General features: G+C 19.5%; 4 protein-coding genes across 4 annotated transcripts in view; 3 read left to right on the top strand and 1 right to left on the bottom strand.

Moving 5' to 3' along the window:
* Positions 1–2,161: 2,161 nt before the first annotated feature.
* Positions 2,162–3,604, bottom strand: SRAE_2000461700 (Sulfotransferase family-containing protein; the record flags this gene model as incomplete). Its single annotated transcript, XM_024643508.1, has 2 exons — positions 2,162–2,462; positions 2,526–3,604. 2 exons carry the CDS (start codon positions 3,602–3,604, stop codon positions 2,162–2,164), a joined length of 1,380 nt encoding a protein of 459 aa, XP_024509170.1.
* An 885-nt stretch (positions 3,605–4,489) lies between these two features.
* Positions 4,490–6,497, top strand: SRAE_2000461600 (Maternal embryonic leucine zipper kinase; the record flags this gene model as incomplete). The annotated part of the gene is made up of 2 exons (XM_024643506.1): positions 4,490–5,348; positions 5,425–6,497. 2 exons carry the CDS (start codon positions 4,490–4,492, stop codon positions 6,495–6,497), a joined length of 1,932 nt encoding a protein of 643 aa, XP_024509169.1.
* A 2,925-nt stretch (positions 6,498–9,422) lies between these two features.
* On the top strand, positions 9,423–11,830 carry SRAE_2000461510 (Prolyl endopeptidase; the record flags this gene model as incomplete). The annotated part of the gene is made up of 2 exons (XM_024643505.1): positions 9,423–9,913; positions 9,958–11,830. 2 exons carry the CDS (start codon positions 9,423–9,425, stop codon positions 11,828–11,830), a joined length of 2,364 nt encoding a protein of 787 aa, XP_024509168.1.
* Positions 11,831–13,486: 1,656 nt separating this feature from the next.
* SRAE_2000461400 (Hypothetical protein) overlaps positions 13,487–14,019 on the top strand; it is a gene marked incomplete at both ends in the record, with an annotated part of 5,040 nt that continues 4,507 nt past the window's right edge. The window contains 4 exons of the mRNA XM_024643504.1: positions 13,487–13,609; positions 13,648–13,738; positions 13,798–13,830; positions 13,876–13,926. Of these exons, the coding sequence (XP_024509167.1) occupies positions 13,487–13,609; positions 13,648–13,738; positions 13,798–13,830; positions 13,876–13,926 (298 nt within the window). The remainder of the gene's footprint in view (positions 13,610–13,647; positions 13,739–13,797; positions 13,831–13,875; positions 13,927–14,019) is intronic.

Below are 14,019 nucleotides of genomic sequence, written 5' to 3'. Positions count from 1 at the left end.
TGAGGCTAAGTTTAATCGACTTCTAGCAAAAATCTGATCTAGAATAGTCATTTTAATTTTATAATTTTCAATTATATCACAGAAGTCGGTTTTTTTCAAAAAATATTCCCCGCTTTCGCCTCCAACTTTGATTCCCTACAACTTCTCAAATTTTGCTTCTGATATAGCCTTGATTATATTTAAAATTTATTATTTTTCAAGGGCTATCATATGAGTCTAATTCCATTTTCAAATTCCAAAAAAAAGTTTTTTTTAGTACCCATGCTGAAGGTCAAGTTCGAGATACATGGACCAATTATGAATTTTAGTAAATTTTGAATTTATTTATATACAAACAGTTTTTTCTAGACCAAATTTTCATGGGGAATCTAATGAAACTAGTTTTATGATAATCTGACAAGTTTTAGCTGAGTTGTTGAAAAGTCGGAAACAATGAATATTTAGAAAAAATTTCCGCCTTATGCTATAACTCGCTTCAAAATTAAGATATAAACAAACGAATTTCTGGAATCAACTACTAATCAGTTTTCATTAGGGGTCTACGTTCAAACCATTTTTATATCTCAAATAGTTATTAAGATATAAAAAATGATGACAATTAATTAGGCGCGCAAAAATGCCAGATAATGTATCTCAAGAACGGTTAACATTTAGAAAATATCTTCAACGTAGACTATAGTTCAAATGTTTCAAGAAGACCAGCGCATTTAGTTTCATGCTTCTAGGAGCTCATTTACTTGAGTTATGAGTTTCGTACTTCAAACTTTTTCAAGATACATTTTGCCTTATATCTTGGGAACAAGAAAAGATACGGAGATGAGACTACGTTTAAACGATTTCTCACAAAAATCTGATCTAAAATAGTCATTTTAATTTTATTATTTTCAATTTAATCACGAAAGTCAGGTTTTTTCAAAAAATATTCCCCGCTTTCGCCCCAAACTTTGACTCATCACAACTCCACAAGTTTTACATTTGATATAGCCTTGATTATATTTAAAATTCATGATTTTTTAAGGGCTATCAAATGAGTATACTTTTATTTCGAAATTCGAAAAAAAGTTGTTTTTTAGTACTAATGTTGAAAGTCAAGTTTGGGATATTTAGATCAATTGCAATTCTCGGCAAATTTTGGAGATGTTTTTACAGAAACAAAATATTCTAGACCAACTTTTTAAGAGAAATTGAATGAAGATAGTTTCATGGCAATGTAATAAGTGTTAACAAAGATACTGAAAGGTCGAAAGCAATATACATTTTTAAAAAACATTCTACGTGATCTATATTTTTAAAGCTCTAAAAAGTTTGGCACATATTGTAAAATAATTCTAGATGTTTATTAACCTAAGTTTTGAATTTTGAACTTGATATTTTTAAGTAACATTTTTTATCATGCCTTGAGTTCAAAACATTTGATGAAGATAAATTAGGCTTAATAAACTAATCATCAAAGTTTAATTTATAAAAAATGTTTTATTTTAATATTTTTACCATAAAAATCGTATTTTTTCAAAAAATATTTTTAATTTTTGCTTTAATTTTTATAGGTTATAACATCTAAATGTTTAATTTCTGTTGTTTGATTATTATTTAAGAAATTTATCATTTTACAATTGCTATCAGATAAGTAATATTTTTTTAATTTCAAATTATAAAAAAATGTTTTATTTGCATTATGATAAAAATGACGATTAATTATACTATTAATCAAAAAAATATATTTATAATAGTGTTTAATTTTTTTTATTTATTTAATTTGTATTATATAAAAATTAGTGTACACTAAAAAAATAAAATTTATAAAAATAATTAGATATTATAAATTTTTTGCCATTCTCAAAAATTTCAATATATAAATTTTTTTATTTATTTGAAAAATATAACATATTTTTTTATCAGTTTACACTAAAAGAGATAAGTTATTATAAACATATTAATAAATAAATAAAAATGTCAATAGCAATACTTTTAATCATGGGCAAAATAATTTTAAAAAATAATAAAAAATTATTACATTATTGTGTGTACTTTTTCTTTTTTTTTATAAAACTTTAAATAAAAAAAAAATTTGGCTATATTTTTTATCGTTATAATAGTTAATTTTTTGATAAAACAAATGCTTTTTGATGTTTAAAAAAAATTTTGTTATATAGTTGAATATTTAACTTATTTTTGGTAAAGAATAATTAAATGCTATAAAATCCTGATAATATATTTTTGTTGCTAAATCTAATAAATACAAATTATTAAATAGTACCAATTGTTGAACATTTCTTAATTTTGTTCCAGTTGTAGTATGTTTTAAAACTTTTTCTCTAATTTCTTTTTCAATAAAAAATATATCATTGTCTGGAATATTAGTATTTTCCATTTCATTTATTAAATTACTATAAAATATTTCTTTTGTTGTACTAAAATTAATATATTTTATAAATTGATGCCTTCCAATATAATCACATAATCTGAAAGAATTTTGTTTAATCAATAATATGAATTTTATAATAAATAATGATCATAAGACTTACACTGTCTGTGGATAAAAATGATTTTTAATTCTTTCATTAATTATTTTTTTCTTTTTTTTAACTTTTAAAATATCTTTATATAATCTTTCTAAGAAACATTTCATATTACTATTACAATTAAAACAATCTTTTTTTCTATATTTATTATTTTTTTTGACACACAAATGTGTAAATGCACTTAAAAATCTATCAATTGGGTTTCTAATAATTACAATATGTTTCCACCTATCCCAAAATTCCATTTCATTTTTATTTGTAAAATCTTTTATAACATCTTTTGTAAGAAATGGTCCGTTTACATTATGACATGGAAATGAACTCCATATACCATTTTCAAGATGTCCAAAGATTATTTTAAATTTTCTTTGATTTAATAGATAGCAAAATATTGCTGTTATATAAGCACTAAAATTTTTTCCAATACTACATGTATGTAATTTATATTTTTGTAGTAAATAATTATTATTATTTGGTAATGAAAATAAATTCATACATGTTGTCGTTTTGAATGATGTTGTAAAACAATTAGATATATTATTTTTAGATATAACTGAATAATTTTTATTATTTATTTCTGATGATAAAGTATTCAAAGTGTATTTAAAATTTATCTTTTTTGTTGTCATCATAACAGTTGAAATAGGGGTATTATTTTTTGTTATATTAGAAGGAATAAAGGAAGAAGTTAAGTTAAAAATACCATTAGATTTTTTTCCTTTCTTTATTATTTTTTTTCCTTTTGATGATACATTTAAAGGTTTAAATTTTTCTTTTATCTGATTATATATTTGAATAGTTTCCTTCATAGAAACAGAAAAAATAATATCTTTAAATATTTTTTCATCTTTACTTTCTGTTTCTGTTTTATTTGTACTAAATACATCTTCAACAACACTAAATATGTCCTTATAAACAACATGGTTATCATGATACTTCAAACTTTCTTTACCATTTTTTATTTCATTATTTGGTTTTTTATTATTTTTTTCATTTAATGATACATTTATATTTCCATAACTTTTTGTTATCCAACAAAATAATACTAGTAGTATAGTATAGTTAAAATAAATTTTTTTCATTTTATCTATTAATTAATGGGAAAAAAATTATTACAAAAAAAAAATAATAATATTTTTTTCAAATTATTTATTATATTTAAAATTTTCTATTAAATGTTTTTTGACCTATATATTATATGAACAAAAAAAAAATGAGACATACTATTTTATTGCAAATCTGTTTTCGATTTTCCTTTTAATTTTTCTTAATAATTATTAATAAGTGTATCTTTGATAGAAATATATACATGCTTTAATGGAGTATTTCCTTCTATCGTCAATATATTTTTTTTGCTAAAAGTCAAATCGTAAATTAATCGTATAATATTATATATTTTGGTTATTTTTTTTAAAATGATATATTTTTATGGTTGTAATTAACAAAATTTTTTTTATTTAATGATTTTATTTTTTATCTTTATTATGATAAATTTTATAAATAATTTTTAATTTTGTTTGTATTCTTCTTTATATAATTTTAACTTCTTGTCAAGTACAAAATAATTAGAATTTGTATATAAAAATATACTACATGCATTTTCATGTGATATGTGACAAATCATCTTTTTTTTTTCTCTTTTATTTCTTAAAATAAAATATACGTGCTTTTAATTTCACATGACAAATTCTTACTATTTAAAAATATATTTCAAAGAATGTTATTTAATAGAAATTTTTTTTTTTATAGATGTTTATATAATATGATCTATCATCTAAACATTTTAATTATCAAGTTCTTATAAATTTAAATTTTATTAAGAGGTTATAAAAATAATATAAATATCATTTTTATTAAGTCATATATTATTCAATAAAATAAAAAGATATTATATTAAAAAAGGCAATTCAAATTATATTTTGGTATAAAAAATTTTTATAGAAGATAAATTTGATGGTAATACCAGTATGATTGTAAAGGGTGGCGGACACCTTTATACCATTTCTCCAAATGAGACAGAAGAGAGAAGAAGACAAAATAACAATCATATAGTTGATAGAACATCGTTAATTCATTCTAAGTTTTCTTCAGTTCATAAACTAGTATATTCTGTTTTACATACTAATATATCTAAACATTATTCTATTCCATCAATGATTAAGAATGATAATAGAAGACCATTATTTATATGGAATAATTTTAATAATCAAAATAACGATGAAAAAATTATAGAATTGAATAAAAAAATTTCTACTGAAGATAATAAAAAAAAATGTTTTTTTCGCTATATTAAACCAACATTTTGGTTTAAAAATAAAAACCATCAATTAAATGAAGAATTATTTGAAAGTAATAATATTTATAATAAAAAAGATTGTTCAACAAATATTCATGAAAGTGATATATCAAAATTTGGTTCATTTATGTGTTTATCTAATGAACTAAAATCAACAATTCATACAAAAACATCTTCATTACCAACAAATATAAATATTAAATGTAAAAGTAATTCCTGTATGTTTGATCATGATGATAAAAAAACTGATCAAACTTTTATTATTGAACAATCTTTATGTCCCAAAATTAATGGTTATCAAATTATAAAACATATTGCTTATGGAGGTTTTTCAACAGTTTATCAAGCCAAACATCTTTTGACATCCGTTTTAGTAGCTATAAAACATGTTGATATCAAAAAAATGGCAGTTGAAAATGGTAAAAATATTAGTGATACTAATATACCCTTTCATGAGAAATATAAGAAAGAATTAAAAATGTTAAAAAATGAAAAATCAATTTTACAAAAAATGAATCATAAACATATTGGTATGTTTTAAACATATTTCATATAACTATTATTTTTATTTTATTTTTTTTTGTTACATTTTATCATTTATTTTAGTTAAACTTTATCATGTAATTGAAAGTCCTGATTTGAAATATTTTACATTTGTAACAGAGTTATGTGATGGATTAGATTTATTTGATGAAATTTTAAAAAATGGACCTTTTAATTATATTGATACAAAATATATTTATTCACAATTTATTTTTGGTCTTCATTATCTTCACACGCATAATATTGCACATCTTGATTTAAAACCTGAAAATGTTATAGTTTCAAAGATTGGTCATGTTAAAATTATTGATTTTGGAATGGCTTTAGAATTTACACATGCTGATACAACTATGGCTTCATTTGGTGATTTAAAAATTGATGAAATTATAAATGATAGTAATAGACATAAAATAAAAATTGTTAGTGGGTGTGGTACATTAAAATATATGGGACCAGAAATATTGAGATCAGAACCTTTTAATCCTTTTCAAGCTGATATTTGGGCTGCAGGATTAATTTTATATGTAATGATTAAAGGATCATTCTTATTTGATGGTACATATAAAAATGATGTTTTAGATGAAATAAAAAAAAAATTTGATGTTATGAGAGCTAAATCACATTCACCACATATTGGAAAAAAGAAAGAAATAATTGATAGAGGATATTTATATCATACAAGATACCCAATAATTACTTCTTCTGTTGTAAAAATTAAAAATCAATCTTCAAAATTTTTATATTTTACACAGTATCATGATATTGATTATTTATTAGTTAATATGCTTCGTATTCATCCTTATAGAAGATGGAATACTGATCAAATAATAAGTAAAACAGATTTTATTATAAAAGACACAACAGTTTGCCATGAAATTGAGAAAAGAAAAAAAATAAGAAAAAGAAGTAGTAAAACATCATTTTGTGGTTTGGTAGGACAATTAAAAACTAATAGTATTAATGATATTACAATAGAAGATAAAATAAAATTTGATGATAAAAGATTAAAACAGATGAAAGCTCTAGGTTATTGTATTCAATCAACAAAAGAATCAATAAGAAAAAATTTATATGATACCCCTCATTCAATTTACAATTTATTAGGTGTTCAACATCAACAATATTTTTATAAGTAAATATGTAATAATTTAAACATTTTATATAATAGTTATTTTAATTATATTTAATTTTTATAAAAATTCTAACTACTTTTTTTTAAATCTAAATTTAAACATTATTTTATTACTTTATTTTTACTAATAATTATAATAAAAAAAGAAAGTTGGTCTTTCAATTACTAAATAAATATTATATAAAAGATATTGAATACTTATATAAAAAAATCGTGAGTTAATAATAAAAAAAAGATAAATCTCAATTATTTATAAACAATTATATATAATAATAAAAAATTGATAATAGTGAAAAATATATATCTTAAAGATATATAATTAATTTAGACTTTTCTCATATTGTTATTGGATATCGATGTCTAGTGTATCAAATCATGTAAAAAAAGAGTTTACTTTTTTCCTCACTCATAAAATATACTTTTACTCATTTCTATAATATCATTTATAATAAATAAATACTTTGTCAAACATAGTGTTTATTTTTAAGAATCAATTTATTTGGAGTCTATAACAAGACAATTTACAAATTTTTACCAGAATTACAATATTAATTACTTAAATTAAAAAACAACAATATTTAATATTTTAATGATTAAATTTTTGAATGAAAAAATATAAAAATTACAAAAAGTTGCCATAATTGTAATATTTTTTTTCTATTTGATCATCTTTTTGTTAATTAGTAGCAGGAATCGAGTTTAATGGTAATTATTTTAAAAATATTTTGACTTCTAAATATGGGTTAATAGGAATGATTATACATATTTTCACATTTAGTCGTGATATTTTATTTATCATATAATACTATTCAAATTGCCGGAATTGAAGCTATTATTGAAGCCATTTTTTAAATCTATTATCTTGTCTTTATATTCTATAGTTCTAAAAATTTATTTAAAATCTTTACTAAAATATATTTTTTTATTTTAGTTTGTAACATTAAAATAAAAAATTAATTTTTATCTCATGATACTTTTAATCATTTTGTTTGTCTTTCTTATTATTAGTAATACTTATTTCAAAAAATTTAATAAAATTTCTATTGTATAATTAATATTAAAATGTATAAAAAACTTTTTTTTATTAACTGTATAAATAAAAAAAAATATTTTTTAATTCATTTTTTTAAATTAAAACTACCAAATATTTAATTAAATAATAAATATTTATAATTTAGTCATGAATATCATTCATTATTTTTTTTTAATTCATGAATTATAATAATTTAGTTGTTGGAAATTTAATTTATTCAAAATGCAAATTAAAAATTTAGTTTAATATATTTTTTTTATTTTGTTTGCTTTATTTTTAATGGATATTAATTAATTTATTTTCATGTTTTTTTTAGAATACAATAAAATATCAAAAGACTAGATAAAAGTAAGAAGTAATTGGTTATAAATTTTTAATAATGTATATGATATTAGTTTCATAAAAGTTAGTAACAAATTTTTAAATTTTTTTTAAAAATTTTCAAAATATTTTTTTAAAGAAATTAGAACAAGTGTATTTAAGTTTAGTTAATGTAAATTTTTAAAGGTAGGAAGTGTCATAATTTTTTTTAATAAATAATAATAAGTTAGTTTTATTTAAAAAAAATAATACATTTTTAGTCAAAAGACTATTTTTTGAAAAATTGTAATTAAAAAGTGTATTATTATGTTTTAATAAAAGAAAATATTTTAAGGTGTTAGATTTTATTTAATAATATACAATAACTTTTAATAAAATACAACACATTTTAAATAACTTTCCTGATAATAGTAGATATCAGCTGTTTTCAAGTGTTTATAAAACATTAATAATGTAAATAATATGTAATACATAATTATTTTTTATTTCATTTTTTTACTATATAATATTTGTATTAAAAATTTTTTTTCTATACATTCAAGTAATAATCTAGATTCCAAAGTTTCTTAAAATTTTTTGGTTTTTATAAAATTAAGAAAAAATAAAAACATTGAAATACTTTTAGAAAAAATTAAATAGTTATTAATATAATTATTTTTTTTTTTATATCTGTTTTTATTATTATTATATAATTAAATAAAGATAATATAATCTTAATTTACATTTTTTAAATAGATTTAATTTTAAAAATTTTACCTATGCTATTTTATCAAAATTTTAAATTTGTAACGTTATAAAATAATAATAGTAAACATTGGTCATTAAAACCTTAAAAAAAAACCTCTTTATGTCTTAAAAAAATGTTTAAATAATGATAAAGTATATTTAATTTTATATTAAAAAAAATATTATTAAAATTAAGAATATAATGTTAAAAAGTTTAATAAAATAAAAATATTGACATTTTATTTTTTTAAAAATTAATCTTAAAAATCATATTTTATTAAAAATTTTCATTGTAATTTTATTAAAATTATATATTAAAAACTTTTTCTCATATTTCTTAAAATAAATTTTTTGATAATAAAAAGTTATTTTAAATAATTGATAAGCATAAAAATAAAATGTCAAAACAAATGAAATATTTTAATTTATTTAACCTTTTTTAAATATAAATTTTAAATAATTATAATAAAAATAATTTTGTTCTATAAATTGTTGTGAAAATGTACTTGTATATATTAGCAATAATTTTTATTAACGTTAATTGAATAAATTTAACCATAAATCATAAGTATGAGGTATAATAAAATCAACTTTATTTTGAATAAATATATAATTGTAAATTAATAAAATGAATATTATTAAAAATTTTTATAAAAAAAGTTTATTTCAACATATGAATACGTAATTAAATAATAGTAATATAATATATTATTTGTTAAAGTTAACCAAATCAACTTGTAAAATACTATAAAATGGCAAAGTTATCATTTGTATATTAACATTTTATTTTGTATTTTTGGAGAAATACAAAGACGCATAGATTAAAATATACGATTCTATTTTAAAAGTATGCATTATAGTCTGTTTCTATATTATATTTTTGCCTTAGTGGCACTTTTACCTGCTATAGATTCTAAAAAAAGTAGTGAAAAACGTAACAAAAACAGTTCTAAACGTCCAAATTTAACAACACCACAACCAAAAATTCTCAACGAATGTGAAAAAAATGAGCTTTACTTTCGTAATAGATATAATTCTCTTATAAGAATCAATGTAACAACATATCCTATAATTGAAAGATGTAATACATGTTCTAAAATTGTTTTTGGAAAAAAAATATGGAATCACTATGAATATTTAGAAAATTTACAAGGTAAAAAAACATTAGAATTTGTAAAAAATCTTAATAAAATATCAAATAAATATTTAAATCAAATATCAATTAGAAGTTATATTAAAAGAAAAATTGTTCAATATTATAACTATGGAAAGCATAGCTTATTTTCAAAACATGGTGAATATTATTATTATACATATAAACCTCCAAAAAAAGATCATGCGTAAGTTAGTTTAAAATTTTTTTTAATGTAATTATTTTTTATAGAATTTTATTGAGAAAATATAAATATTATTATAGAGGAGAAGTTGTTTTTGATGTAGATAAATTTGATAAAACTGGAAAAACATCTATGAAATCAATTTCATTACCAAAAAATGGTAAATATATAGCACTTCTCCTTAGTGTTAATGGAAGTGATTGGGGAACAATTAGATTTATGACAAATAAAGGTGAAACATTAACAAATAGTTTGAAAAATATTAAATTTACAAATATGGAATTTGCTTATTCTGGAAAAGGATTTTTTTATTCAACATTTGTTAATAAAAAAGGTCAAGTAGTTTCTAATCAAAAAGAAAAAAATGTATATCACGCATTATTATATCATAAAATGGGTAGATGTCAAGAGGATGATATAATAATTGCAGATTATAAAGAAATAGATAATATGATTATTTTAGGTTCTGTTTCAAATGATGAAAGATATTTATTTGTTTATTACTATAAAGGATCTTCCAGAGAAAATATGATTTATTATCTCAATTTATCAAAATTCCGTCGTGGAAAAATACATAAAAAACCAAAATTAAAACCATTATTTACTGACTTTGATGGAACCTATTCAATTATTAATACTAATTGTGATGAACTTATTGTTCTTACCACCAAAGATGCTCCAACAGGTAAAATTATAAAAGTTAATATCAAAGATGCACATAAAGGAATAAAAAAATGGAAAACATTAATTGAAGCTGATCCAAAAAGAAAAATAAAAAATGTTGAAGCAGGTGGTCAAAAATATTTAATTGTTCATTATTCAGAAAATCTTAAAGATAGAGTATATATTTATAATAAAAATAATGGTAAAATGATTACTAAGTTAGATCTTGATTCTGGTTCTGTTGTTTCTATATCTGCTTCTCCTTACTATAGTAGATTTTTCATCAAAGTTTCCAATCAAGTTATACCACAAATAATATATACAGGAAATTTAATGGAAATGAAACATGGTAAAAGAAAAGTTACTATGAGAGTAATTATTAAAACAACATTATATGGTATTGAGAAACAAAATTTTGTTATGAAAACAGAATATTATAAAAGTAAAGATGGTACAATGATTCCAATGTTTATATTTCATAAAAAAGGTATAAAATTAAATGGTCGTAATCCAGTACTTCTTGAAGGATATGGTGGTTTTGGTGTTTCTTTCTTACCAACTTTCTCTTCATCAAATTTAATGTTTGTTAATCATTTGAATGGAATATATGTTATTGCATGTATAAGAGGAGGAGGTGAATATGGAAAAAAATGGCATGATGCTGGTAAACATCTAAATAAACAGAACAGTTTTGATGATTTTATTGCTGCTGCTGAATATTTAATAAATGAAAAATATACCAATCCATCTAAATTAGCTATAAGTGGTAGTTCTAATGGTGGACTTTTGACAGCTGTTGTCTCACAACAAAGACCAGAACTTTTTGGTACTGTTATTATAGGAGTTGGTGTATTAGATATGATAAGATATCATAACTTTACTTTTGGTGCTGCTTGGAAATCTGAATATGGAGATCCTGAAAAAGAAGAAGATTTTAATTATTTATTAAATTATTCTCCATTAAATAATTTGAAAATGCCTAAGAGACCAATTCAATGGCCTAGTACATTAATAACAACTGGTTTAAATGATGATCGTGTTGTTGCATCACACTCACTAAAATATGCTGCAGAATTGTATTATACCATTCAAAAAGGTATTCGTTATCAAAGAAATCCAATTTTAGTTAAAGTTTCTGATGGACAAGGACATAATGGTGCTACTACGTACATTAAAAGAGTCAAAGAAACTGTTGATGTATTTGCTTTTATTAAAGAAACTTTAAATATAAAATGGACCTATCAAGTTAAAAATTAAATAACCTTATAATTTTTCTAAAATAAATTCTTTTTTATATAAATGTTAGAAACATCATTTTATTTTTATTTAATAAATAGGCATTAAGTTGTAAATATTACTGTAAAATATTAAATTGAAACAATAAAATTTTTATTCTGTAGTAGGAGGAGTTAAAACAAAATTATAAATAATTAAAAAAAAAATTCTTGTAAAAAGTAGTCATATTTTAAAGTGAAAAATTTATCAATTTTTGTTGTAATTAAAAATGCCTAAATTAATTATGACTATTTATGTATAATAATATTAATATCTTTGTATGATTAAAAAAATTATCATTATCAATTTTGTATTTTTTACCGTATATAATGTTTAAGATTTTGTTGTAATTTGTTTACTAATTTTATCTAATCTTAAAATTTTTTCTTAAAAAAAGTTTCAACTAATTTTATTTTTCATGAAATTAATAACAATAAAGTAAAGTTTAACTTTATTTTGTTTATGAAAATTAAGGACAAAATTATAATTATAAAATTTACATTAAATTTGGAATAAAATAATTTACATAAACACTTTATCATATTAATCATAAAATGTAGATTGGAAACAATAATACTTTTACTTATTATAAATAAAATTTTGTTTCTACACTAAGATTGTAAAAATTATTTTTATAAATTTTTCAAAATATGTTAACATTTTTTTTATATGTAAAATATGATTTTACATTTCTATCAAAATAAAAAATGAGTTTATAATATTTCTTTATTTTTTGAATGTTATTGTTAATACTGCTTTTTATTTTTTATTTGATGATTATAAAAATTTTCATAGATAAATAAAGCCAATTTTTTATAAAAAATAAGTTTGCATTCTTTTTCTACTTCAATTTTTTTTACATAATGTAAACTTTTTTATTTATATTAATAAAAATGAATCATTTTAAATATTTAAAAAAATTAATTAATATCTAAATTTAAAATGCTTATAATAATATATGTATATATACAATTTGTAAAAATTTATTGATATAATCTTTAGCAATTATAGTTATTTGAATGTTTATTTAAATTATACTTATTAAAAATATTTTTATATATATTATCTAAATTATTGATTGATATTTTTTTATTTTTACAAAAAAAAAACTTTTTTTTTAATATAATTTTATAAAATGTTATGTATCTCTGGATTTACCAATATCATATTAATTTATTTATTTTTAAATAATTAAATATATCAAAATAAAAGAAAATATTGTCATTTTGACTAAAATAGTGTAAATATATTATTTTATTGTACATGCCCTTTAAATGATTATTGAAAAAATCATTTATATAACTCAAAATTGACTAAAACAGTTAAAAATAAGTTTTGTTTTAAATTCATTTATCTTAACAAATGTTTACATATATATTAGATATAAAATTAGAGTTTTTAAAAAGTTTATTAATTTAAAAAAAACGTTTAAAACATTATATTTACAAAGTCGATTCAAAAAGTAAATAAAATTTTAGCATCAAAGTTAAAAAAAAGCTAGAATTTAAAATTTAAAAATGAATTGCAAACGTTATTATACTTTATATTTATCAGCAAATAACTTTGCTTTATATCAGTATATTAGTTAACATTTTGTAATTATTTTTTTAAAATATATGCATATATACGATTATTTAAATGATAAAAATTATTTTAAATTTAATTATCTTAATTATTATAAATAATTTATTATCTATTTCTGATGAGTATGAGTTACAAAAAAATTCACTTATTGATGAAAGTAATATTTATCAAAAGGATGCAAGTTTAAATATTAGTTTTCTAACATCTATATTAAGGATAATTTATTAATTGTTAAAAGAGATAAAAAAAAAAGTAGTAAAGACGGAAAATCAACAACAAAGAAGAAAACTAAGACTATTACTACTGGTAACATATGATTTGTTCATTAAGGTTAATGCCAATTTCTATAACTTTTTTTATTTTAGAGCCAGTTACCGATGATTATTATGAAGATCCCTGTAATAATACTTATTAAAATTTTCTATAAAAAATTTTATTTTTAGATAATGATAATAATCAACAGAAAAATGAATCTGAAGAAAGCGGAGAAAATAGTAGTGAAAATGATAAACCAAAGAAGTCCAGCAAAAAAAAAAAAGAAAAATCAGAAAATGAAACTTCTAAAAACAAAAAAAAAGAAAATTCAG

Source organism: Strongyloides ratti, assembly GCF_001040885.1.
Source record: "Strongyloides ratti genome assembly S_ratti_ED321, chromosome : 2".
Lineage (NCBI taxonomy): Eukaryota > Metazoa > Nematoda > Chromadorea > Rhabditida > Strongyloididae > Strongyloides > Strongyloides ratti.
The sequence above is the reverse complement of the archived record's forward strand: the minus strand, read 5'-3'. Positions and strand labels throughout refer to the sequence as shown.